The sequence below is a fragment of the Gracilinanus agilis genome, chromosome 2 (assembly GCF_016433145.1).
Source record: "Gracilinanus agilis isolate LMUSP501 chromosome 2, AgileGrace, whole genome shotgun sequence".
NCBI classification, from domain to species: Eukaryota; Metazoa; Chordata; class Mammalia; order Didelphimorphia; family Didelphidae; genus Gracilinanus; species Gracilinanus agilis.
In genome coordinates, this window is record NC_058131.1 from 551,735,934 (window position 1) to 551,762,181 (window position 26,248).

The 26,248-nt window shown below is 43.4% G+C and overlaps 4 protein-coding genes across 6 annotated transcripts; 2 read left to right on the forward strand and 2 right to left on the reverse strand.

The window, feature by feature from the left end:
* The first annotated feature begins 226 nt into the window (after window positions 1-226).
* On the forward strand, window positions 227-3,620 carry PSME2 (proteasome activator subunit 2). The gene is made up of 11 exons (XM_044662257.1): window positions 227-313; window positions 682-714; window positions 1,113-1,175; window positions 1,457-1,543; window positions 1,657-1,687; window positions 1,782-1,879; window positions 2,149-2,217; window positions 2,396-2,463; window positions 2,857-2,911; window positions 3,271-3,357; window positions 3,497-3,620. Exons 1-11 carry the CDS (start codon window positions 266-268, stop codon window positions 3,575-3,577), a joined length of 720 nt encoding a protein of 239 aa, XP_044518192.1. The 5' UTR covers window positions 227-265; the 3' UTR covers window positions 3,578-3,620.
* A 15,131-nt stretch (window positions 3,621-18,751) lies between these two features.
* Window positions 18,752-20,436, forward strand: EMC9 (ER membrane protein complex subunit 9). Its single transcript, XM_044665226.1, has 5 exons — window positions 18,752-19,165; window positions 19,307-19,383; window positions 19,790-19,859; window positions 19,954-20,048; window positions 20,255-20,436. Exons 1-5 carry the CDS (start codon window positions 18,968-18,970, stop codon window positions 20,433-20,435), a joined length of 621 nt encoding a protein of 206 aa, XP_044521161.1. The 5' UTR covers window positions 18,752-18,967; the 3' UTR covers window position 20,436.
* Window positions 20,437-20,480: 44 nt separating this feature from the next.
* PSME1 (proteasome activator subunit 1) lies at window positions 20,481-23,856 on the reverse strand. Of its 3 annotated transcripts, none has more exons than XM_044665224.1 (11): window positions 23,752-23,856; window positions 22,906-22,938; window positions 22,679-22,741; window positions 22,443-22,553; window positions 22,300-22,342; window positions 22,083-22,180; window positions 21,520-21,588; window positions 21,357-21,385; window positions 21,145-21,199; window positions 20,926-21,012; window positions 20,481-20,722 (listed from the first exon to the last, which is right to left on the reverse strand). In XM_044665224.1, the coding sequence occupies exons 1-11, from the start codon at window positions 23,788-23,790 to the stop codon at window positions 20,642-20,644; spliced, it is 708 nt and encodes a 235-aa protein (XP_044521159.1). In that variant the 5' UTR covers window positions 23,791-23,856; the 3' UTR covers window positions 20,481-20,641. The 3 variants fall into 3 exon arrangements, with proteins under 3 accessions (XP_044521159.1, XP_044521158.1, XP_044521160.1); XM_044665223.1 differs by having other exon boundaries at window positions 21,357-21,424; XM_044665225.1 differs by having other exon boundaries at window positions 20,481-20,724; window positions 20,920-21,012; window positions 21,357-21,424.
* A 651-nt stretch (window positions 23,857-24,507) lies between these two features.
* FITM1 (fat storage inducing transmembrane protein 1) lies at window positions 24,508-25,864 on the reverse strand. The gene is made up of 2 exons (XM_044665222.1): window positions 25,599-25,864; window positions 24,508-25,158 (listed from the first exon to the last, which is right to left on the reverse strand). Exons 1-2 carry the CDS (start codon window positions 25,862-25,864, stop codon window positions 24,537-24,539), a joined length of 888 nt encoding a protein of 295 aa, XP_044521157.1. The 3' UTR covers window positions 24,508-24,536.
* Between the last annotated feature and the right edge of the window lie 384 nt (window positions 25,865-26,248).

Genomic DNA, 26,248 nt, shown 5'->3' on the forward strand with positions numbered 1-26,248 from the left:
TAAGAAAGATTCCGGTCCTTCCCCCGCCTCTCGCACTTTCCCAGATGTCTGCAGCGGCCCGGAGCCTTACCTCCTCTCCAGTAGGGGGATTCTCTTCGCCGAGGTCGCCATATCTCGGGAGGACCAGCAGGGGGCTCCGGGGAGATCAGGGGCCCGACCCTGGCCGGCTGGCCGGGGCGGAGCTGCCAATGGGGAGTGAAAGTGAAAGCCAAATCCCAAGGTAGGGAGTTGGGAGACCTCCGTGCTTCTTCTGGTTCAGGGCAGCATGGCCAAAGCTTGTGGGGTGCGGCTGAGCGGGGAGGCCCGCAGGCAGGTGAGGAGGCTGGGGGCCTGATCCACTGGCTGGTTGGTGTGGGGAGGGGTCTAGTGCACCTGTGCCAGGGCGAGGGCGCTGGGCTGGGAGTCCGGGGAGCCTTTCTAGCCAGCCCCTCCAGTGCTTTCACTTCTGCTTGGGGCCTCCAGGGTCCTGGCCATGGCCATGCCATCCAGGGTCATTGCCAAACCTGGGGCTAGGGGGCCTGTCAGGGAGAAACTTCGTGGAAATTGGGAAAGGGCCTGGCTAGGGTGATAAAGTACTTAAAGAGGAATGGTGGGAGATAGGCCCCAGATCCTCCACCCCTCCCCACCCTACTTCCTACAGGAACCCCACCCCACCCCACAAACCCTGCTTTCCCTCCACAGGTGGATGTGTTTCGGCAGAATCTCTTCCAAGAGGTGAGTTGGTTTAGATCCAGTATGATCTCTTAACCTCTGACCTGAGAATGCATTCCCAACCTTCCCTTGGTATTCCAACCTCTACTCTACTATGATCCATTGCTCATTTTGAGACTCTGGTTGGGTCCTCAATCTTAACCTCTCCCCTCCTATCTGATTTGGTGCCTCCTCCAGTAGTAGAAAATGTACTGATTTGGGAACCAGATCTGTGTGGCCTTGAGCAAGCTCCTAATTTCTCTGGGCTTCAATTTCCATCTTTTAAAACATTAGATTGGATCTCTCAAGTCTTTTCTACCTCTAAAGATTTCTGTATCTACAGTTTTTTGAACCAACCCTTTAGCCCCTATCCTTTGACACTCTTAACTTCCTCCTGTGATCACATTCTTTCTCTGCTTTAGGCTGAGGAGTTCCTTTCAACCTTCCTACCACAGAAAATCATACAACTGAATCAGCTTTTGAAGGTAAGTGGTGGCTTGTTCTCTTGCTTCTGCTCCTACCAATCTTTCATATGCTCAATTTACATTCAAAATCTGGAGCTCACTTCCTTTATGGGGCTCTGGCTTTTCTGTGCTTTTCTGTGAGTTCAAGGTCAAAGGAAAGGGTGGAGTTTGAATCTTGGAAACATTAATTAAAGGGCAAGAAGATATATATCAGTTTGGTTTAGTAGGAAGACTGTGTCTTTGAGACTTTGTGTAGGCTTAAGAGGGAAAAAGCCAAACAAGAACCTAATACTTTTGGGCAGGATGACTCCTTCAATGTAGTTGATCTGACCTCCCTTCGAGCACCACTGGACATCCCTATTCCAGATCCTCCCCCCAAGGATGATGAGGTAAGGCCTGATAGAGCAAAATTGCAAACTCCACAGAGATGCTATTTCTTCCCCAGCCTCCCTCAGATTTCTAAATTCTACCCCCCTCCTCTCCTTGCTTTTAATTTCATCAGATGGAGACAGACAAACAAGAGAAGAAAGAGGGTAAGGAGGGAAAGCACTGGGAAGGAAGCAGTTGATTGAGAGATGGCTAGAAAGGTGCCTAAATCCTATGACTGACACTTCATTTCTCCTTTAGTCCCCAAGTGTGGCTTCCTCCCTGGGAATGAGAAAGTCCTGGCACTGCTTGCTCAAGTTAAGCCAGAGGTTCGGACCCTCAAAGAGAAGTGTATTCTGGTAAGAGAAACTTCTCTTTTCCTCAGAGAGACCAGTTTCTGAGACTTGGGACTCTCTCATTAATTTTTTTTTCCCTGAAGCTTGAGTCCTTTAAACCCCTTTCTCACCAAGACTTTCTGGATGGTAGATCTACAGATGGTAAATTCCTTGTGGGGCAGGAATTATTCCTTGCTTTTCTTTCTGTATGTAGTAATATAGAGTATTGTGCCTTCTTCATGGAAGCATATAAAGACTGAATCAGGCAATCATAGAAACTTCCTCTGACATAGGTGATCACCTGGATCCAGCACCTGATCCCCAAGATTGAAGATGGCAATGATTTTGGGGTGGCCATCCAGGTGAGGAAAGGGAAAATGAGGAAATAAGGATTATTATGGTACAGAAATGTTTGAGGTAGGGGAGGAGATGGGATCATGCCTGGGAACAAAAAGAAAGGGGAAAGAGAAATAACAGTGACCTAGGATGGTAGGAGGAGGTTTTTCTATTTCAATCTTGCACTTCTGTTTATCTTCTTAGGAAAAGGTTCTAGAACGAGTGACAGCAGTGAAAACCAAAGTGGAAAGCTTTCAGACAACTATTGCCAAGTAAGGTTGACCTGAGGATAGATGTGGGAAGTGGACGGATCTCTAGAATTCAGAAGTTGTCAATCTCCTGTAAAGGGATGAGGCTTTGGGGAGACACCCTAGAGTTGTTTGATGAACCTATAGCACCCATGCAGGAGGGGGCCGTTCCCCACCCCCCTCTCTATGCAGACTGAGGACATTTCTCACATGACTTACCCCTATACCCCACAGCCCAATGGGAGCACTTACTCCCTTCACTATCTGGGGGTAAGGGAAGGGGGAGAATGACTCACATGTGGCATGAGAGTGCAGTTTGGGCACTTGGTCTCTAAAAGGCTCACCATCACTGCCCTAGAGCAATGTGTTTCCTTGGGAGCTCCCATCTCTATAGTCAACTCTTTCTATTCCTATAAGATACTTCTCTGAACGTGGAGATGCTGTGGCCAAGGCCTCAAAGGAGACTCACGTGGTGAGTGGACCTTCCCACCAACCTCTAAACATCATGGAAAGTCCCTCCAGCTTTTGGCTGAAACATGTGATCCTGGGAATGGGTGGCAAAGGGGTGCTGGAAAAAGAGCTGCTCTGATCTCCCTGGGAAGGTCTTATTAAGGATTTTCCCTATGTGAGGAAGATCAAAGCAAAATAAATACACTCCCACAGGGGTGTAAGGATTCCTGGATCCTAGCCATTCTACCTGATTCTGTAAAAATCTGTTTCCTTTGACTGAAACAAAGCATTCCTTCAACTTGTCTATTCCCCTCTGAGGAAACAAGGCACAACTCATGTCCTCCCGGAGATATGACCCAATTTTACCTTTTCTATTCCCAGATGGATTATCGGGCCTTGGTACATGAACGAGATGAGGCAGCCTATGGGGAACTTCGGACTATAGTGCTGGACCTCCGTTCTTTCTATGTGAGTGAGGGTAAAGACTGGAAAGATATAAATAAGGATGATCTAAAAGGAAAGCATGGCAAGGGAAGGGGGAGTTGAAAAGAGGTCAGGGAGGGAGCTTCAGATCCCTGAGCACTACCACTTTGACTCATCTATCCAGGCTGAGCTCTATCACATTATCAGCAGCAACCTAGAGAAGATCACCAACCCAAAGGGTGAAGAAAAGCCATCCATGTACTGAGTCCCAGAGCTACAAAGGAAATAAATGATCTTAACTCTTGTAACAAACTGTGCTAGTTACTTTGTGCTTATCATATCCATTCTGGGGAATTATGGGAGGAGAAGCATCAGATACTGCCTCAAGAGCAGTATGACTATGCATTATTTCATTGTCTAGGGATTCCCCACCTTGAAGCACAGTCAGTTCTGGGAAACTAGAATGCTGTGAGTGTTTTCACATTCCTACAATCGACCTTTTAGTCCAGCATGAGAGTCACAGTCGTGGACCTCTCCTACCATGGCCAAGAAAGTCGGGAGTCTAGTCATCCTATATATTGGGGATTATGTTATATTAGGATAAATAATCCTAGAGTCTCCAGGTTGAAAGGGGACTTTAAAGGTTATATGTTCCCGTGGCATCCTCTATATCACATATTTGAAAAGTTATCTAAAAAATGTAAAGAGTTATCCAGCTGGTACCTGAAAATCTCTACTGAGTAGAAACTCACTACTTTCCAAAGCAGTCCATTCCACTTTGGGACAGCTGTAAGGGGCAAGAAATGTGTTTTATGTTTCAGTATCTTTCCTTGTTATTTTTACTCATTTATTTGTTTATTTTGCAACTGGGTAAGGTTGGGGTGAGGGAGGATATTGAAGGGGGAAACCAGGAAAGACAGAAATGCTTGAGGGCTGGGAGACTGGGAGGAGAGATCTTCTTAGGGCATTCTTGTTATTTAAAATACATTGAGACACATATTTGCATTGTAGTTAAACTTGTTTTAGATAGTACCTAAACTCTTAACTATAATTATTTTTAAACCCATAACTTTATAGACCATCAAGTCAAAAGTTAAAATATAACAATACCATAAATAAATCATGACCATAATTACTTCCAAAGCTGCCCCTTTATTTTATGGGAGTTTTTTTTTTTTAAACCTTAGTTCTGTCTTAGAATCAATACTGTTGTATTGGTTCCAAGGCAGATGGACAGTAAGGGCTAGACAATGGGGTTTAAGTGACTTGCCTGGTGTCACACAGCTAGGAAGTGTCTGAGGTCAGATTTGAACCCAAGACCTCCCTTCTCTAGGCTTGACCCTCAATCCACTAAGCAACTTAACTACTCCCATTTCATGGGAGTTCTTGAAAGGAATGACCACAGATCTCAAATTGTATTCCAAAGTAGTCATCAAAACAATCTGGTCCTGGCTAGGAAAAGAATGGTAGGCCAGTGAAATAGATGAGGTATGAAATATCTAGTAATAGATGACCAGAATAATTTAGTGTTTGATAAGCCAAACAATCCAAACTTTTGGCAGAAGAATTCACTGTTTGACAAAAACTGTTGGGAAAATTAGAAAATGGTATAGCAGATACTAGGGAGAGACTTAACATCTCACACTGGATACCAAGATAAGGTCAATATGGGAACATGATTTAGATATAAAGGATGATATTATAATCAAACTAGGGGAGCATGGAATAATTTACCTGTCAGACCTATGGATAAGGAAAGAATTTATGACCAAATGAGAGCATTATAGATGTAAAATGGATAATTTTGATTATATTAAAAAGTTGTATAAATAAAACCAACCGAGATTAGAAGGAAGGCAGAAACCTGGGAAAAAATTTTGACAGCAAGTATCTAATAATGGTCTCATTTCTCAAATATACAGACAACTAAGTCAAATTTATAAAAATATGTCATTCTCCAATTAATAAATTATCAAAGAATATGAATAGGTAGTTTTCAAATTGAGAAATCAAAGTCATCTGTAGTCATGAAAAAGTACTCTAAATCACTCTTGATTAGAGAAATGCAATTAAAACAAGGTACCACTTCACACATTAGATTGGCCAATCTGACAGAAAAGGAAAATGATAAATGTTAGAGGAGTTACAGGAAAATTGGGACACTAATGCACTGTTTGTGGAGTTGTAATCTGAAAATAAGAAAAAAAAATTGTGAGATAGAACAGGATTTAGAATTGGAAGGTGACTAGAGATCAGATAGTTTAGACTATCTGATCTCTAGTCACCTTCCAATTCTAAATCCCTGTCATTTAATGAACACTTAGAAAAGGACCAAAAGTTATACAGTAAATGGCAGTGTCAAAATTAAAATTGAGGCCTTCTGACTTAAAATCTAGTGTTATTTCTACTACCATTTGAGAAAATAAGAAAAATAGGAGGTGGGGAATATGAGTTATAGCAAGAGAGAACAATTTAGAACTGTGCCCAAAGAGCTCTAAAACTGTATACCCTTTCATCCAGCAATACCACAATTAGATCTGTATCCCAAAGAGATTTTTAAAAAGGGAGGGAGGGCTATTTGTAAAAAAAAATGTTTATTGCAGGTCTTTTTTGTGGTAGCAAAGAATTGGATATTGAGGGGTTTTCCATCAGTTGGGGAATAGCTGAACAATGGTGAATGGTATATGGTTGTAATGGAATACTATTGTGACATGAGAAATGAGGAGGAGGAGGATTTTCAAAAAATCTGGACTTACTTGAACTGATTCAAAGTGAAGTGAGCAGAACCAAAGAACACTGGACATAGTAACTAATATTTTTTGATGAATAGCTGTGAATGGCTGTTATTCTCAGCAATACTGTGATCTAAGACAATCCCAGAGACTCATGGTAAAAAATGCCATCTGCCTTCAGAGAAAGAACTGATAGAGTCTGAATGAAGAACAAAACATACTATATTTCACACTTTCTTTTTGTTTGTTTGTGATCTCTTCCACAAAATTACTACTATCAGAAAATGTTTTACATGATTGCACATGTAAAAATCTCTATCATTACTTACCATCTCAGGAAGTGGGGAGAGAGGGAGGAAGGAAGGAGAGAATTTCAAACTCAAATTAATTTTTTAAAATTGTTTTTACAAGTAATTGAGGGAAAATAATATTTTTAGCCCTTACCTTCCATCTTGAAATACCATGTATTGGTTCTAAGGCAGAAAAGAGGTAAGGGCTTTAGTAAATCAATTGCTTTAGTACTCTTGGGTAACAGTGCCAACACGAGAGAGGTCAGGATCATGTTTGTTTTATTGATGCCTTTTGTTTTTATGTCATATTTCCAAATAGATCTCCCCTTTACCCTCCTAGCCAGTGAAGATGTTTTCCTTTTACCAAAGATTAAAAGAAAAAAACAAACACTTCAGTAAAACCAATAGGTATATCAGCATATGCAACATTCTATATCCTCCACTTTGCTAACATAAGGAAGAAGATGGATTTTCTTATCTTTTCTCAGGGGACAAACTAATATGTGTATATTTAATTGTATTGATATCTTTCATCTTTATATCACTTTAAATTTCCCAATATCTCCCTCCTTTCCCCAGAGAGCCATCCATTATAACAATTAGTAAAAAAGAAATGTAACATATATGCTTTGGCCCCCCTCTCTCAAAGCTAGGTGGGCTACATCTCTTCTCAGGATATAATGAGCAAAAGATGTAATGACTAAGGAAACAAAAGTTTGATCTTCTGAGCACATCAATTTATTAAACAACACTTACCAATTGCCTGATATTTTAGAGCCAAGCCCCTTCCTCAATTTAGGGATTGACCCCAAAATTCTCCGAATACACTGGAGAAATAGACTTTTACACTTAAAAGCAATAATAAAAAAAAAAAAAAGACCAATTAATTACAAGGAAACAGTAGAACACTAGGTAATTTGATTTCTAATTGGATGAAAGACTAGGGACTTCCCAAATTGGGAGGGGGAGAGTGAACAAGTACAATTCCCTGAATTTAGGAAATGAGGTGTTCCACTTCTCTCAAGTGTCTGTATACAATTAAAGGAACATAGAAATAATAACTGACTGATCAGTATGGGGTCAGTTTTCAAATAAGACATCTAGGTTGCTTGAAATGTACAATTATGAGAAAACTCCTTACATCAGTGTTCAGATTTGATTGTATTTCTTTTCAGCATAACCTGAATCCTTGGTTAAGGGTTTCTAAATAGCAGGTATGGGTGATCCAGCTTCCCAGCCATGAAAGGCTAAGTTCAATAAGTGCAATAAGTTTTTCTCCCAATTTCCACAATTGAATAAAATTTTTGGCAAGACAGAATTTGGACTAGGCCCATAATTGAACAGAAAAGGGAACTGAGCTATGTAAGTGGGGGAAATGGGAATTAAATTAAATTAAATTAAATTAAATTAAAATTCAAAGTCTGTGATCTCACCAGAGATGCCTCATCACCAAGTTCAAAGCACCAAAAGCTCCCCACAGGAAGTTACCATCATATTTAAAAGACAGCAGCTTCCGTCACTTCCTTCGTCCACCTCCATTTTCACGTGGACAAATGGCAGCCTCAACACTGTGTTTTTGACTTGTCACTTACTATCACATGCGGGTCACAGACCTCCCCCTCCCCACTTAATTCTAAATTGGGTGGCTATTACTCACATTATTCCTGGTGGCTAAAGTCTAAAGAATGAATGAGGATGAGCTAATTCCATTTACATAGCTACCTCCAGAACTGAGTCAATGTGGTACACTCGAGTCCCACAATTAACCCCTTGCTGTCCTAATCTCAATCCTTTACAATTTTCCTACCAGAGTTCCAGGATACCCTGAGGGGATTGGGGGTATCTTTTTTTCTATTGCCAGTCTGTGGCCCTGGTCATCTTGTGCTTTAGTCATGTCTGACTCTTTGTAATCATACAGACCAAAGCATGGTCTAATTTGCTTCACTATTTAGCTCTTGAAGTCTGTCCAAACTTGCTTCCTATCTATCCATAGTTCCTATGACACTATCTATCCATCTTATCCTCTTCCATTTTTCCTTTGCTTTCCATCATTCTCAATACCTAGGGCTTTCCCAATGAGATTTGCCTTCTCATTATATGGCCAAAGTATTTAAGCCTCAGCTTCAATATTTGACCTTCCAGCAAATAATCTGAATTAATTTCTTTAAGTATTGACTGATTCGACCTCCTCACTGTCCAAGGGACACTTGAAAAATCTTCACCAACACCTCAATTCAAAAGCATCAATTCTTCGGGTCTCAGCTTTCCTTATAGTCTGACTCTCACAGCCATTTATTGTTACTAGAAAAATAAAATTAACTATTGGGATCTTTGTTGGCAAGATAATGTTTCTGCTTTTGAGTATGCTGTATTTCCCAGTGACTCTCTCCTCAGGGCCATTTAACTCCTCAATCTTAGGTAACATTTACATTGGAAAAATATAGCACTTAAAAAATACAGCAAGACTAGGTTCAAATCTGGCCTTAGACACTTCCCAGCTGTGTGACCCTGGGCAAGTCACTTGACCCCCATTGCCCACCCTTACCACTCTTCTACCAAGGAGCCAATACACAGAAGTTACGGGTTTAAAAAAAAATATAGCAAGAACAACTCTGAGGAACACTCTCTCCTACACTTCTTTGGTCTCTAGGGGAATGGCTTGAAGCTTAGCTCAATTACTACATAACTTCTACTGCATATTACTACATACCTAACCTACCAAGTTCATGTCCAGCTATGGCGTACCTGAGGAATGAATTCTTCTGTTGAGCTACAGGCCCAAAGGCCACTCCTAACAATCATTCCTTAGTCACTCAGGTATCATTACTGACCTTGGCTGGGAAACTCGGACAGAGCTCTGACTCCTGGATTCCTGTTGCTTTTTCTCCTGAACTCCCAATGTCAGAGACTCCATCCACTCCCTTCACCAGATGCAGGAAGAGAAAGAATCTTCTCTTCTTTGAGGGAATTTTGAGATTCTCTCAAAAGCAAATGAGGCAAAGAGGCCGTAGCTGAAGATAATAGATTTTTCTGAATTTTCTTATAGCCCAACAGCCTTCTGTTTAACATGGGCTTAGCTGAGCAGGACTAGTTACAGAAGACACACACACACACACACACACACACACACACACACACACACACACACACACACACACACGACATACACACGCTCTACAGTTCATCTCTTTCTGAAGCAGAACCACCTGAGAAACTCTGCATGTATGCCAGAACCCCAACCCCATTACAGAAAGAAAAAAAATTCAACAAACTAACCAACACACCCCAAAATGATGATGATGATGATGATGATGATGATGATGGCCATTTTTTAAAAGCAAAAGACGTGTCATATATTTTTATTAACTCATAAAAAATGCAAAGGGCATACAAATTTTGCTCCTTTTTTTAAAACAGTGAAAAAACAAAACATTTGTGTATGACAGATATTTAAAAGATACATCACATTTGACTTGTAAACAGAGCCTTAAAGTTTTAGCAATCACATGTATAAAAAAAAAAAGTTGAAATAGTTGGTAACAAGTTATTGGTTTTTTTCACCAGAAGGCCAGAGTAATGGCACACTCTTCTTTGGACCAAATGCTATTTTAATGGATGTTGAATATTACTTTAACCTTCTGTAAATATAAAAGATTGGCTCAGTTACACTCTGAATATGAAATTCATTTCTGCCCAGACTTGTACAGTGCCTACTATATGCCAGGCACTATGCTAAGTGCTTACAGATATCCCACTTGATCATTGTTCTGTATCTTTTCATCACCCTCCTCTGCAAAGTGAGGGAAGTCCATTCTCTTATCTCTTTGGGGCCAGGCTTGATCATTAACAGGTTCCTTTTTGGTTGTTCTTCCTGTTTTACACTGTTGTTATTGTACGTATTACATTCCTGGTTTTGCTTACTTCATTTAGTATTACTTCATGTGTTTTCCCATGCCTCACTATATTTTTCATATTCATTTTTACTATGGCACAGTATACTTGTGCTACAGTTTGTGGGCATCTATGTTTTGAGGGTTTGTTTTTGCTTCTGCAGAAAGGGTTGCTATCAATATTTTGTTATGTTTTCCCCCTGTTTTTCAATCTCCTTGGAGGTAGATGGATAGTAGAGTAGGATCTCTGGATTAAAAGATATGAACATTTTATCACTTTCTTAGCATAATTCCAAATTGTTTTCCAGAATATTTGGATCAATTCACAACTCCACCAACATTATGTTAGTGAGCCTGTACTTTCCACAAGAGATCCAGCATAGACCATTTGCATCTTTTGCCATCTTACTAATGTATTTTTTTAAACCCTTACCTTTTATCTTAGAATCAATACTGCATATTAGTTCTAAGGCAGAAGAGCAGTAACCGTGAGGTGATGGGGGTTAAGTGATTTGCCCAGGGTCATATAGCTAGGAAGTGTCTGAGTCCAGATTTTAACATAAAATCTACTAATGTATTTTCGAATATATATATATATATATAGTGTGTGGGGTTGAAGGGGACTTGTTTTTTTTTTTTAATTTAAATTTTGAATATTTTCCCATAGTTGCATGTTTCATGTTCTTTCCCTCTCCTCAAAACCTCCCCCCTCTAGCCAATGCACAATTCCACTGGGTTTTACATGTATCATTGATCAAGACCTAATTCCATATTATTGATAGTTGGACTAGAGTTATTATTTAGTGTCTACATCCTCAACAATATTCCCATCAGCCCATGTGTTCAAGCAGTTGTTTTTCTTCTGTGTTTCTACTCCCACAGTTCTTCCTCTGTGTGGCTAGTTTTCTTTCTCATAAGTCCCTCAGCCTTGCTCTGGATCCTGCTAGTAGAGAAGTCCATTACATTAGATTTTACCACAGCGTATCAGTCTCTGTGTACAATGTTCTCCTGGTTCTGCTCCTTTCACTCTGCATCCATTCCTGGAGGTCTTTCCAGTTCACATGGAATTCCTCCAGTTCTTTATTCCTTTGAGCACAATAGTATTCTATCACCAACAGATACCACAATTTGTTCAACCATTCCCCAATCGAAGGGCATTCCCTTGTTTTCCAATTTTTTGCCACCACAAAGAGCATGGCTATAAATCTTTTTGTACATGTCTTTTTCCTTATTATCTCTTTGGAGAATAAACCAAGCAGTGCTATGGCTGGATCAAAAGGCAGATAGTCTTTTAAAGCCCTTTGGGTATACTTCCAAATTGCCATCCAGAATGGTTGGATCAATTCACAACTCCACCAACAATGCATTAATGTCCCAATTTTGCCACATCCCCTCCAACATTCACCACTTTCCTTTGCTGTGATGTTAGCTAATCTGCTAGGTGTGAGGTGGTACCTCAGAGTTATTTTGATTTTCTTGCTTTCTTTTTAAAAATTTAATGTAATTGTTTTTACATTGCCTAGATTTCCCACTGTGTTCCCCCCACCAAAAACACTATCCATTATAACAATTTTTTAAAAGAGGAAGATAAAAAAATTCAGTAAATTGATCACCACATTGGAAAGATCTGTTCTTTATGTTCAAGAACTCCCACTCTAATAATACTACCCTTTCCCTACCCCCTCACCTCTGCAAAGGAGAGGAAGGGGATAACTTTTCATATCTCTTCTTTGAGGTCAAGCATGCTTCTTGTACTTTAACAACATTCATTCTATTGTTTTATAGTTATTGTTCCTTGTATTCACCCCTTTGCAAAAACTGTGTGTATTACTTTCTTGTCTCGTTTACCTCGCCTTGCACAGATTCACATAAGTTTTTCTGTTTTTCCATTTTTTTTAATGTTATCAAGTTTTTTTGGCAGGGGGAGATGCTTTTTTAAAAACACTACAATAAGGGGGCAGCTGGATGGCTCAGTGGATTGAGAGCCAGACCTAGAGACAGGAGGTCCTAGGTTCAAATTCGGCCTCAGACACTTCCCAGCTGTGTGACCCTGGGCAAGTCACTTGACCCCCATTGCCTACCCTTACCAATCTTCCACCTATAAGTCAATGCACAGAAGTTAAGGGTTTAAAAAAAATTTTTAAAAATAAAAAATAAAAAACTACAATAACATCCCATTATTTTCATGTACCACAATTCTTTAATCCATTCTCCTAATCAGTCAATGAATAAACATTTATTAAACATCTGCTTTGGAGTTAGGCAATATGCTAAGCACTGAAGGAGGATATAATTCAAACAAAAAATAGTTACTTCCCTCAAAGAGTTCATAATCTATATCTAAGGTCTTTAAAAAGCTGAAAAAGAAACATAGAAGAGATAGGGCAGTGATGGTGAACCTTTTAGAGATGGAGTGCTGGGTCCCCCCCAACCCCTCTATCTCCCCCAACCCTACCACCCACTTTGGCCTACACAGACAGGGGAGGGAGGAAGTTGGGCAGAGGGAAAGGGCAGGTAAAGTGAAAAAAGTCCTCAGGTACATGGAGAAGGGGAGAGGAACAGCTCTGCCCTAGTCCTTCTGGCTTTCTAGTCATGAATTCTGGCAGGCAACTGCAGGGATGCCCACAGAGAGAGCTCTATGTGCCATCTTTGACATGTGTGCCATAGGTTCACCATCACTGAGGTAGGAGATGAAGGGTACCCAATGGAGTCTAGTAGCCAGGTACAAAAAGATGGACAAATATCCAGTTAACTTTTCTTTTTAAATAAAAAAATAATATTTTATTATAATTTATTTTTAGTTATCTCAGCCCCTCCCTTACCTCCCCAAATCATAGAAGGCATCATTCATCATTCAGCAAACAAATATGTATATATAGATCATGTCTTTTTTGTTTCCACATCTCAGTTCATTCTCTGGAAGTGAACATTCACAAGTTATTCTTCAAATATTAAATCTGTAGCCATATATATCATTCTCTTGGTTTTATTCATTTCACTCTTCATTGTCTCATGTAGTTCTTCCCAAGTTTTTTTTTCAGTTAATCTACTCATCATTTCCTATGCCACAGTAGTATTTCATCACAATTATATACCACAATATGTTTATCCATTTTCCAATTGATGAACATCCCTTTGATTTCCAGGTCTTTGCCTCCACAAAGAGAGCTGCTATAAATATTTTGGAGCACATAGGTCTTTTCCTTTTTCCTGATCTCTTTGGGAAATAGACCCAGCAATCTGGGTCTAGGGGTATATAGAGTTTTATAGCTCTCTGGGCATAATTTCAAATTGCTCTCCAAAAAGGTTTGATCAGTTCACAGTTCCACCAACAGTGTATTAGTGTCCCCTTTTTTTTCACATTCCCTCCAACATTTATCATTTTAGTAAATCTGATGGGTGAAAGATGATACCTCCTCAGAATTGTTTTAGTTTTCATTTCCCTAATCAGTAGTGATTTAGAGCATTTTTTAAAAAATGTACCTCTATAAAGCTTTGATTTCTTTATCTGAAAAATATCTGCTCATATCTTTTGCCCAATTATTAATTGTGGGATGGCTTTTATTCCTATAAATTTGACAAAATTCTCTATATATTTTAGACATGAGATCTGTATCCAGGAGACTGTCTATGAAATTTTCCCTCCAATTTTTTGCCTTCTTTCTAATCTTGGCAACATTTGTTTCATTTGTACAGAAACCTTTCAATTTAATGTATTCAAAATTATCCATTTTACATTCATAATACTCTTTATCTCTTGCTTACTCATAAATTCCTCTCCTATCCATAAATCTGAAAAGTGATATGTTCTCCATTCTAATTTGTTTGTGATATTTCCTTTTCTTTCTAGATTATGTATCCATCTTGATCTTATCTGAGAGAACGGTATAAGACAGTGATGGTGAACCTTTTAGAGATGGAGTACTGGGCTCTCCCCTCCCCCACTTCCCACCCTGACCAAGTGCCAGAGACCATGTGACATGCCTCCCTTTTACCCCACACAGGGGAGGGAGAAAATGCTCCCACTGGGCTGCTGGACAAAGAGGTAGGGAATGTGAGGAATGTTCTCAGGGTAGAGAGGGAGAGGGGAGTGGTCCCAGGGTTCTGCTCCCCTCCAGCTCTGCCACCTGTGAGCCACCCACCTTACCTCCTGTGTGCTTCCATTGGGCTGTTGGGCAGAGGGGTGTGGGATGTGAAAAATGTCATCAGGCATGGTGGAGGGGGTGAGAGGAACAGCTCCATCCCTAGTCCCTCTGCCTTTCTAGTAACAAACTGAGGGTGGAGGGGTGGCTATGTGCCCACAGAGAGCGCTCTGTGTGCCATCTTTGGCACCCATGCCATAGGTTCACCATCACTGGCATAAGATATTGATTTATACTTAGCTTCTGACAAACTACTTTCTAGTTATCCCAGCAATTTTTACCAAATGGAAGGTAAGGTGGTTTTTAAAGAATCACTACTATGTATTAGTTCTGTAATAATGAAAATAAAATATTAAATGTAATGCTAATTTAAAAAAAGATTGTGGTCGCCATCTATAAAATTAACTCTCAAGTCACGAGTCTGTTAATAGCTCTTAAAAATTAAGTTTTAATCAAAATGGAGATAAAGTAAAAAGAGGGAAATGTAGAAAGGAGATAGAAAATATCACCTAGCTAAAATACCCCAAGTTGAATCAGGAAGCTGAAATCTGCAGCCCACCCAAGGCACCTTAGCCCACAAAAGCCCTTGAGTACACAGCAGGCACCAGAGCTCTCGCTCTGGACCATATTCCACCATCACGCCAACCCACAGAGCTCTCCGTGTCCAGCAGTCCAGCAACGTACGAAGGCAAAATGCGGTGCAGGGTAGGAGGAGCTGGGGAGGACAAGCCTGGAAAGTGGATTCTATCTACACAGTTCTAAGGCAGAAGAGTAGTAAGGACTAAGCAATGGGGTATAAATGGTTTGCCCAGGGTCATACAGGAAGTGTCTGAGGTTATATTTGAACGTAGACCATCTCATCTCCAGGTCTGGCTCTCAATCCACTGAGGCACCCAGCTGCCCAGCAATAGCAGTCTATTATGCAAAGCCACTATAATACAGTGCTATTAAACCTCCTTCCTTTACATTTTCCCCATTAATTCTTTTGCTATTCTTGATCTTTTCTTCTTCTAAAATAATTTTGTTATTAATTTTTTTCAAGCCCAATAAGATTATTTTTGATAATTTGATTGAAATGGCATTAAATAAGTAGATTAGGTAGGATTGTCATTTTAATTTATTGACTCTGCCCATCTATGAACAATGAATATTTTTCCAATTATTTACTTTTTAATTTATTTATTTTTATTTATTTTTTAAACCCTTAACTTCTGTGTATTGGCTCCTTGGTGGAAGAGTGGTAAGGGTGGGCAATGGGGGTCAAGTGACTTGCCCAGGGTCACACAGCTGGGAAGTGTCTGAGGCCAGATTTGAACCTAGGACCTCCCGTCTCTAGACCTGACTCTCAATCCACTGAGCTACCCAGCTGCCCCCTTTTCCCAATTATTTAGATCTGACTTTATTTGTGTTAAAAGTGTTTTATAGTTATATTCATGTAGTTTCTGGGTTTGTTTTGGCAAGTAACTTCAACTTTGTTTCCAGTTTTTTTGTCATCACCAAAGGGGATGCTATAACTGTTTTTGGTGTCAATAAACTCCTTGGGATATATGGCTGAGCAGTGGAATCTCAGAATCAAATAGTATAGTTTTTTTAGCTACTTTATTTGCATGATTCTAAATTGCATTTTAGAATGGATTATCCCAAGTCAAAATGCTACTAATATGATTTTTATTTTTATTTTATTCTTTTTAAATTTTAAAAAATATTACCTTTATTTTATTCCAATAACAAATTTACACATAAGTTTTTCAAAGTTACATGATTCATGTTGTCTCCCTCCCCCATTCCCTTCTCCCTCTTGGAGTTCACAAACAATTCTACTGGGAATACATGTATTATCATTCAAGGAAAATTTCCATATTATCCATTTTTGTAAGAGAATAATCTTATAAAGCGAAAACCCCAAATCATATATCCAAATAAATAAGTGATAAATCATATGTTTTCATCTGCATTCTTACTCCAACAGTTCTTTCTCTGGAGGTAGACAGCATTCTTTTTCATAAGTCCCTCAGAATTGTCCTGGATCATTGTATTGCTGTTGATAGCAAAGACTATTACATCTGATCATTCCACAATATTTGTTACTGCATATAATGTTCTCCCGGTTCTGCTTGTTTTACTCTGCATCAGTTCATGTAGGTCTTTCCAATTCTTTCTGAAATCATGCTGTTCATCATTCCTTATAGCATGATAGTATTCCATCACCATCATATACCACAATTTGTTCATTCATTCCCCAATTGAGGGATATCCCCTCATTTTCCAATTTTTTGCTACCACAAAAAATGCAGCTAATAAATATTTTTGTCCAAACAGAGCCTTTCCCATTTTTTGTTATCTCTTTGGGATACAGACCTAGTAGTGGTATTGCTGGATCAAAAGGTATTCGTTCTTCCCTTTGGGCATAATTCCAAATTGCCTTCCAGGATGGCTGGATCAATTCACAACTCCACCAGGAATGCATTAGTGTCCTGATTTTGCCATTTTCCCTCCAACACTTATTATTTTCCTTTCCAGTCATATTGGTCAATTTTCTAGGTGTAAGGGGTTCCTCAGAGTTGCTTTAATTTGCATTTCTCTAATAAAGAGGGATTTAGAACATCTTTTCATATGATTATTGATAGCTTTGATTTCTTCATCTGAATACTGACTATTCATATCCCTTGATCATTTATCAATTAGCAAATGACTTGGTTTCCTATAAATTTGACATAGTTCTTTATATATTTGAAAAATTAGACCTTTATCAGAGAAATTTGTTATAAAAAATTTCCCCAGTTTGTTGCTTTTCTTCTAATTTTGGTTGCATTGGTTTTATTTGTACAAAACCTTTTAAATTTAATATAATCAAAATTATTCATTTTACATCTTGTAATATTATCTTGCTCTTGTTTGGTCTTAAATCCTTCCCTTCTCCATAGATCTGACAGGTAAACTATTCTATGTTCACATAATTTACTTATAATATCACTCTATGTTTAAATCATATACCCATTTTGAACTTAGCTAGGTATAGGGTGTGAGATATTGATCCAAATCTATTTTTTGCCATACTATTTTCCCAGCAGTTTATGTCAAACAATGAGTTTTTATCTCAAAAGCTGGGATCTTTGGGTTTATCAAACATTAGACTGCTGAGGTCATTTACCCCTAGTCTATTCCATTGATCCACCCTTCTATTTCTTAACCAGTACCAGATTTTTTTAAACCCTTACCTTCTGTCTTAGAATCAATGCTGTGTATTGGTTCTAAGTCAGAAGAGTGGTAAAGGCTAGGCAATGGGGGTCAAGTGACTTGCCCAAGGTCACACAGCTAGGAAGTGTCTAAGGCCATATTTGAACCCAGAACCTTCTGTCTCTAGGCCTGACTCTCTATCCATTGAGCTACCCAGCTGCCCCCTCCAGATTATTATTATTATTATTTTTTTTTTAAACCCTTACCTTCCGTCTTGGAGTCAATACTGTGTATTGGCTCCAAGGCAGAAGAGTGGTAAGGGTAGGCAATGGGGGTCAAGTGACTTGCCCAGGGTCACACAGATGGGAAGTGGCTGAGGCCAGATTTGAACCTAGGACCTCCCGTCTCTAGGCCTGGCTCTCAATCCACTGAGCTACCCAGCTGCCCCCTCCCTCCAGATTATTTTGATGATCACTGCTTTATAGTACAGTTTAAGATCTGTTACTGCTAGGTCACCATCCTTCACTTTTTTTTCCATTAGTTTCCTTGATATTCTTGAACTTTTGTTCTTCCAGATGAATTTTGTTATTATTTTTCTAATTCTATAAAATAGGTTTTTTTGGGGTACTTTGATAGGCAAGGCACTAATAAGATTTTAAAGGGCAAGGTGGTATGACTGGAGGAAGGGGCTTCACAGAGTGCTTAAGCTGCACCAGATTTCCATCTCCAATCCTCTCACTAATCGTTGCTGCAGGGAAGGACCAGAATACCTTGACTGTAAAGATCACCGAACTCGGCCACAGGAAGGTTGAATCAGGCATCCACTCAGCAGGAACTTGTAATCTAGCGACTCCCGCAAGTTAGCGGTGCAAGAAAAAGGTGAAGACAAAGCTTTCCAATTAGAACGTGGACAAGGAAGATGCCATCTCTGATAGGACAAGTCAAAGGCCATTAGACCAATCAAATGTCAGGTGTTGGGCAGGACCCGAGAAACAGTCTGTGAGTCGGAGGAGCGGGAGGAGTCGGAGCTTAGTCGGGGCGGGACACTCGCAGTAGTGGCCACGCCTTAGGGGCGGGAAAGGCGTGGCGTTCACTTCAGGAGATGTCATTGGGAACTGCTTAAGGGGTCGGGCGGGGCAGGGTGGGAAGAAGCCAGCGTGACAGCTCCGCTTGAGGGAAGGGGCCTGGCAGGGATCCGGGCCGGGACGAATCGGGCCAAGGCCCAAAAGGGAGGGCGGGAGGTGACGCGGCCGGGGTCCGGTGGGGTGAAGGGGTGGCTGAGGGAGAAGGGAGCCTGCGAAGCCCTGGCCGACTGCGTGCGTGCGGGGCAAGGGAGGAAGGGGAGGGGCAGGCAGGCAGGCGCAGGTCGGCCTGGCTCCGGGTCCCCAAGACCCCATTTCGCTCCCAGCCAGACCCCGCAGACGATGGGAGAAGTGGAGATCTCCGCCCGGGCCTACGTGAAGATGTGCCTCCATGCTGCCCGCTACCCGCACGCAGCTGTCAACGGGTTGCTGCTGGCCCAGGCGCCCCAGGCGGGGGGCTGCCTCTGCCTCAGTGACTGTGTGCCCCTCTTCCACAGCCATCTGGCCCTTTCTGTCATGCTGGAGGTCGCCCTTAACCAGGTACAGCCCCCTCCCCCAGTCTTGGAAATAAATGCCCACTCACTGTCTCCAGGCCTTGGCTTGGCAGGCCCTATCCCCTTTTGCAGCTGTTCATTGGCAGTGCCATCAGCAAAAAAACTAATGGGCCCTTTCTCATGGCAGGTAGATGTGTGGGGTGCCCAGGGCAGTTTGGTGGTAGCTGGGTACTACCATGCCAATGCCTCGATGAATGACCAGAGGTGAGTGAGGGAGCTGGCAGTGGAAGATGGGGTGGGGATTTATTCTAAGGCAGGGGTTCTGAACTTTTCCTGATATCAGGGACCCCCTCTCAGAAAAATGGTTTGTTGCCTCCATTCATAATTGAAGGAAATGCTAAATTTCAGTTAGAGGTTAGTGAAAATAAAGATGTATTTTTTTCCTTCCAAGTTCACAGGGGGGTGCATGGACCCCATGTTAAGAAGCTCTGCTCTAAGGTAAATGTTTGCTAGGGTTAAACCCAACCAGTAGTTTTTCCTCTGATTGGACTAGTCTCACCTCACCCCCATAGGGGATGAAGAACACCTATTAGCCTTAAATTAATAAATTCCTGCAAATATAGTGTTTGTTCTGCTGCTTGGGATCCTTTAATGACTATGTTCTTCCTAGCCCTGGTCCCCTTGCCCTGAAAATTGCTGGACGAATTTCGGAATTTTTCCCTGGGGCAGTGCTTATCATGGTAAGGCTGAGGATTGAGGGGCAGGGAGTTGGGGAGAAAAGAAAGTAGAAAGAGAACCCTGGAACTCTTAACAATCCTTACCTCAACCTCCCAGTTGGATAATCGGAAATTGGTGCCCCAGACTCGAGTGCCGCCTATCATTGTCTTGGAGGCTCGTGATCGACGCTGGGTCCCCAAAGACAAGAACCTGTGAGTACCTCTATTCTTTTGCCTCAGCACTTCTTACCATGTTCTTTGCTTCTAAGTAGCAGAGAAATTAAGTTCAATCTAGGCTCTTGAACCCAAGTTTCTGTTCCTGTCTTTATTCCCTGAGTAAGTCCTAGACCTAAACAGTCTGCTTTTGGTCCCAGGTTTTCAGGCTGAATTGAATATTTCTTTTTTGGTGGGTATTTCAGGGTGATGTGGCGGGATTGGGAAGAGTCAAGGCAGCTCCTTCAAGCACTGCTGGAAGGCCGGGCCCACCGGCTACTTGTTGACTTTGATGCCCATCTTGATGACATCCGTCGTGACTGGACAAACCAACAACTCAATACTGAAATTTCTCAATGGGTTGCTGCTGCCAATGGGGCTGCCTGAGTTGGGACCATTGTGGCTAGAACCTTAAATAAAAAGACTGGGGAGTGGTATGGCAAAATTTATTGGTGCCTAGAAGGCAAGACATGGATAAGATGGGAAGTTCTAGATGGAAGCTGGACTGTGGCAAGACAAATAATCCTAATGAAAGGGTGGAATCTTATGCTATGTCCTTCATATTGATGGAGAGGGGAGGCAGGCTCTGTTTTTCAGTAGATCATTCCCTTTGTATCTCCCCTGGGCTTCTTGATCTTCTCAAAATTCTTCAGGATGATGTCATATAACACAGCCTAGATGCCCAGTAGGAAGGGAGTTGGGGTTATTGTAAGCCCTCAGCAGAGGCCCTTTAATGGATTTTTAATCTAAAGCAGAAATTTATTTTCATTTCTTCACTTTCATTTATCCTGAAACTAATGTTCCTTGCCCTCACATTAACCTTCCCTACTTTTTCCCTGATCTTCCATCAAGCATATCCCAAGGTTTAGTTCCTTACATAAGTATTTCGGATCTCCATGACCATCAGTCTTGTCTCTCCATATTGTGCTTCATCCAGTTCATGAACCAGCTGTCGGTAGTCACCCTGTGGAGACTTCAGGATTAGTTCTTCACCCTGGCCTTGTCTAATGCCCATCCTACCCTTCCCAATGTCAGTTCTGGGGGTTTCTTCTTATTAATGCCTCCCTGCCCACTCTGGACCTACTTCCCCACTCACCACATGTGGCTGCTTTGCTGCTTTAGCCACTGCATCACCCCTTTCTGAGAAATACCTGGTAGGAGATGAGAAAAGTTAGGTGGGAAAATAATGTTCCTTATGACAGCAGAACAAGGAAGACCTTAAAAAAAATGGCAGCACTTAGGATGGAAGTAAAGGGCAGTAAGCATTAGGGCAGAGGCAAGATACACATGTGAGACTAGATCACTTACTTTGAGATCTGGGTGTGGAAGCCATCCAGCTTAGTTCGGAGTGTAGTCATCAGCTCAAATACCTTCTCCTAGGGAAAAGAAAGGCAGGAAAGTGATGACACAAAGTATGGTTCTAAAACAGGATCAGAATTGGGTGTCTGGGATAAAGCCAGGGTAAGGGCACCTGAACAGCTACTCCAAAGTTGTTTCCATCCTCAATTCGGGGAACTTGAAGCTGCAGCCACATGGAGACCTGAGAAAAACAATAAGCATTGACAACTGAACTCTGTTCCCCGGGTCCATTCGTTTTCTAAATTTCCCTTATCATCCCACCCCTATCATCTAAGCTTCAGGTTATATTTCCTTAATTCCACTTGCCCCAATCCTATCTTCCTTCCTCCACCTCCCCAAACCCTTACCCTTACTGTGTTTTGGTTCCAAGGTAGAAGAGTGGTAAGAGCTAAGTAATGGGGATTAAGTGACTTGCCCCAGGTCACAGAGCTAGGAAGTGTCTGAAGCCACATTTGAACTCAGGATCTCCCATCTCTGGGCCTGGCTCTCAATCCACTGACCCACCTAGCTGCCCCACTATCTTCCTTTTTCTACTCTGTTAAAGCACTGTGTTCTGATTGACAGGTACCTTCCCAACTGGTAAGGCAAAAGGCAGCTGTTGTGGATAAATTGATTCTCTATTGGATGGCCCTGTTCCAAGTCCTGCTAGAGAACTAGGTGAGGATCGGGGCTCACCAGGTTAAGCTGTTCCTTGACGTCTTTGATTTCAGGCTTCAACCGTGCCAGAAGGGCCACGATCTTCTCATTGCAGCTTACAGGCCCACAAGGAGGACCTGTGGAGGATACCATAAATCTAAAACTTGAGTGGATGGAGGCAGTTGGCTCTGGGGAGGATCTCATGGGGATAATGCATTAACTAGAGAACCAGGACTCAAGACCTATCCCTCATTACCTTTATCTTCATCTTCTTCTTTTTTCTTTCCATCCTTATCCTTCTGCAGAAGGAGAGGAGCCACATGAAATCAAGCTTAAGATTTATCCACCACCCTGACACTCAGATATTTCCAACCTACCTCTTCGTCCTTTCCCCCTTACCTCCTCTTCCTTCCGACGTTCTTCCTTCTCTTTTTCTTTAGCTGGGTCAGGGACTGGGATATCCAGAGGGGCCTTTAAGAGACTGAAATCAGCCTCATTCAGAGATGGGTCCTAGAACATGGCAGGGAGAAAGGGTAGTAGTAAATGACTTCCCCTTCAATATTCCTCACCCTCCAATCTTTTGTCCAGTGCTCCTTTCCTTGACCTTTACACTGCCTCCTCCCTACCCCTAGTACCTTCAAGAAGTCATCCAGCTCTGAAATCTTCTTGGGGAAATAGCTTCCGAGCAGGATCTCCGCCTGTGTATGAGGTATGGGGTGGGGACAGATGTTTATTGATTGACTGGACAGCAGATCAGGGCAAACATTTAGCAGAAGAAAAGAAGCCAAGTTTGTGTGATTTAAGGTTGGGTAAGAATGTATTGGAACTAGGGTGAAAGCAGTGTTTGGTAGTGAGGTCTTACCTGAGAGCATAACTCCTTTCGGAACAAATCCACCTGTGGGGACAGAATCCAGTAGTTATTTAAGACTAACAGGCAGAGACCTAAGGGAAGACTCACATCTCCTTAGGACAGCGGACTTACATGCCAATGAGGCTATATCCAAAGGTATGGAACAGTTCCCAGTGGGGCTGAGTTCAAATGAAATATGGAAACATCCCAGGAGGCTTAGAAGCGGGGGAGGTATAGAACAGACATTTCGTGGGCCTGGGTTCAGGGGCGATGTGGGAACTGATCCCAGTAGGGCTCCGTCTGTGGGAGGTGTGGAACAGTTTTCAGTAGTATTGGGTGAAATGTGGGAACAGACCCCAGTGGGGCAGGATTCTGAGATCAGGAGAGATAGGGGTGTGCAGGCTTCCCCTGCTTGTTACATATACGGGTCAGGGGCTCTGACCCATCACCCGCCTGGCTTCCTCTCTCTGCTTCGCCTCACCCCATCAGACCAAAGCCATGGCACTGCTCCTTTCCCAATGGCAGAGGTCCAACCCTGAAACACCTGCCTAGTTTTCCATTTATAGGTCCCATCTCCCCTCCACATTCATTGGGGGTTGGGGAGCTCTAGACCCTACAAGGCTGCTGGTCCTCACTCCATGCTGAAGATTTGTGGGGAACAGCACTTTGGGCTCTCCAGGCAACTGCTTGGGTCTGAAGCCCTTTCAACCCCTTCTGGTGGAGAGACCCAGGAGAGGATGGGGGGAGGGGAGTGGGCGAGGAGAAGCAAAGGGAGGCTGATAGGATAAATCTGGAGACCACCGCTCCCTCCACCCAGTTCCCTAGGTTCCCCCCATCCCTCCCCTCTGCCCCGCTCACCTTGGCTTGGGCTTCGGGTTTGACACTGAGGGTGGCCATAGCAGGGGGGGCTAAGGGGCCAGACCGAGCAGCGAGGCAGGAGTAAGGGGGAAGGGAAAGTGAAAGCGACTTTGCCTGTAGGGACTTCCCAGGGAGGGGAGGGACTGAGCCGGAGGCGGGGTCAGGAGGTAGTTGGGAGAGGGCTGGGACGCGAAAGGCCGGCCCCGGAGCACCGTCCCAGGAGCCCTACCGCTACCCCGCTGGCTCCGCGGGTTTCTTTTGTCTGCTCCCAGCCCCTCGGAATCTGCTCAGTCTTTGTCTCCAAAGGCATTTTGGCCCAAAGGGATGAACCCCATCTTCTTCCAACTGCCCAAGCCACCCTCTACCTTCCTTCCCTTCTCCGCCCAGGGCTTCCTCTCCGCGGCGTCTAGCCCGAGCGAAGGCAGACAGACATGAAGGCTCACACACAAAACGTTTCCTAAAGTGCTGTCGCCGGTGCAGGAAGGGCACGTGTGTGTGTGTGTGTGTGTGTGTGTGATGCACTTTTGGTAGAATTGTTCATGGAGGGTGTTGGGAGTAAGACCCCAGAGGAGACCTGAGGAAGAAGTGTGGGAGGCTGGGGCATCCTCCTTTTTTTGGAGATGCCTTGTAAGGAAACAGTGCCACACCCCAGACCAACCTCGAATGTAGGAAGCGGCATTCGAGGGTCCCTCCCATCCTGCTCTTCAGCTGAGGCTCCCCCCACTATGCACCTCAAATAAAGAGAAGAGTCCACACTGACCGGCCTTAATTTGCCTTTATTCCCATCAATCGCGTTTAAGTCTGGATTGGGAGCGCCGGGGGTGGGTAAAGAGCCCGTGGCCAGGACTCCCTGGCGACCAGGGCTGATGGTACCAGCTACCGTAGGTCAGGTACCAGGCAAAGGTGCCCACAGCAGCCCCCACCACCTTGTGGGTATATTGGTGGAAGTAGATGACGGTGCAGAGCAGCAGGAAGTTCCAGAGGCCCAGCAGCAGGACATTGAGAAGGAAGACCAGTCGAAGAGGGGCCCCAGCAGGTAGCCCGTGGGCCAGGTATCGGGCAAAGACTGCGGTTTCCTCAGCCATGAGCAAGCAGCAGAAGGTGAGCAGGAAGGTATGAGAGGAGACCGTGTAGCCCCTCCACTGGTGGCCAGCTGCCAAGCAGCTGCGGCGGTCAGGCAACTCATGGAGCAGCAGCCCCTGGGGCAGAGGCTCAAAACAGGAGCCCGTCAGATCCTCAATGAGCAGAAAAGCACGGCCAGCACCCCGCCATACTGCTGCCCCCACCACCAGCCGGCTTAAGTGCCGAGCTGTCACTGCCACTCGTCGTGTAGCCAGGAACACTACCAGTAGCACAAAGCCACCCAGGAAAGTGCAGGTCCAGCCCCAGGCAGAATTCACAAACTTGCTGTGGGGACAGAAAAGGTAGGGGGGCTGTTGTAAGGAATCACTCTTTTCTGGATCCCAGGTACTTTTGGGCTTCTCAGCTTCATCTCCCGGGAGTCCCATTTCTGTTCCCCATGGACCTGGCCAGCTTCCTCTGCCTTCTGACCCCGTTGCCCCTCTGCCTTCATTCGTATTGCCCTGGGCCAAATCACTGACTTTCCCTATTTCCTATGTTCTCTGTCCTTCCCGAATCCCCTGAAAGACTTCCGAGTCTCATAGAGCATGTCCTGCCTTCTATCTCCTTCCCTTGTGCCCCATAATCCCCCCCACTTGACCTTCTCTTCCACCTCTTGGCCTATTTTTAGTGCTCAGACTGGCAGTAGGACAAGAGCCCCAAAGAGGAGGGAGCTTAGAACCGAGTGGATGGAACTAGCATTAAAGGGCCTGCCCAGAGAGACTTACATGTTGAAGAAGTTGCCGTGACTGGCGAAAATGGTGCGGGGGTTGACGTGGAACTGCAGCAGGGGTCCAAAGATGACAACCGCAGCTAACCAGGCGTGGTAAAGGCGCTGGAGGCAGGGGCTCCCCAGCAGCCGGGCAGCCTGCTCGCTTCCGAAGTACAGCAGAGCGGATGCCAGCCAGAGCAGTACCCTCCACAAGCAGCCCAGCACCACTCGAAGCCGGGCCCCCAGGCCTGTCCCTGCCCCCACCCCTAACCCCCGCTCCATGTTCCCTCCCCTCTGACTGCTGGTTCTGCTGGGCAGCTGAGGAGGGGCTCGTAGGGCCCCCTGGCCGAGGACAGACAGTGACAGGTGCTGGAGATACAGGGCAGAGCTAGACTGGCAGCTGGTGAGGGAGAGGGGCGGGGGGCAGCGAGGGGCTGGGGCTGAGTGCGTCAGCAAGAGCAGGCTGTATGTCCTTCCATAACATGGATGTCCTTGTGTCCCCAAACTTCTCATTCCAATTTATGGGCCAGTGCCCTATGCCCAACATGCCATTCCACCATGCACTTTTAATAGGAAGGGAGGAGGTGGGGTGGTTGGGTGAAACATTTCAACTTTTTATGAGAAATTAAAAGAATATATCTAGTCACCTTCCACAAGTAACTTCTG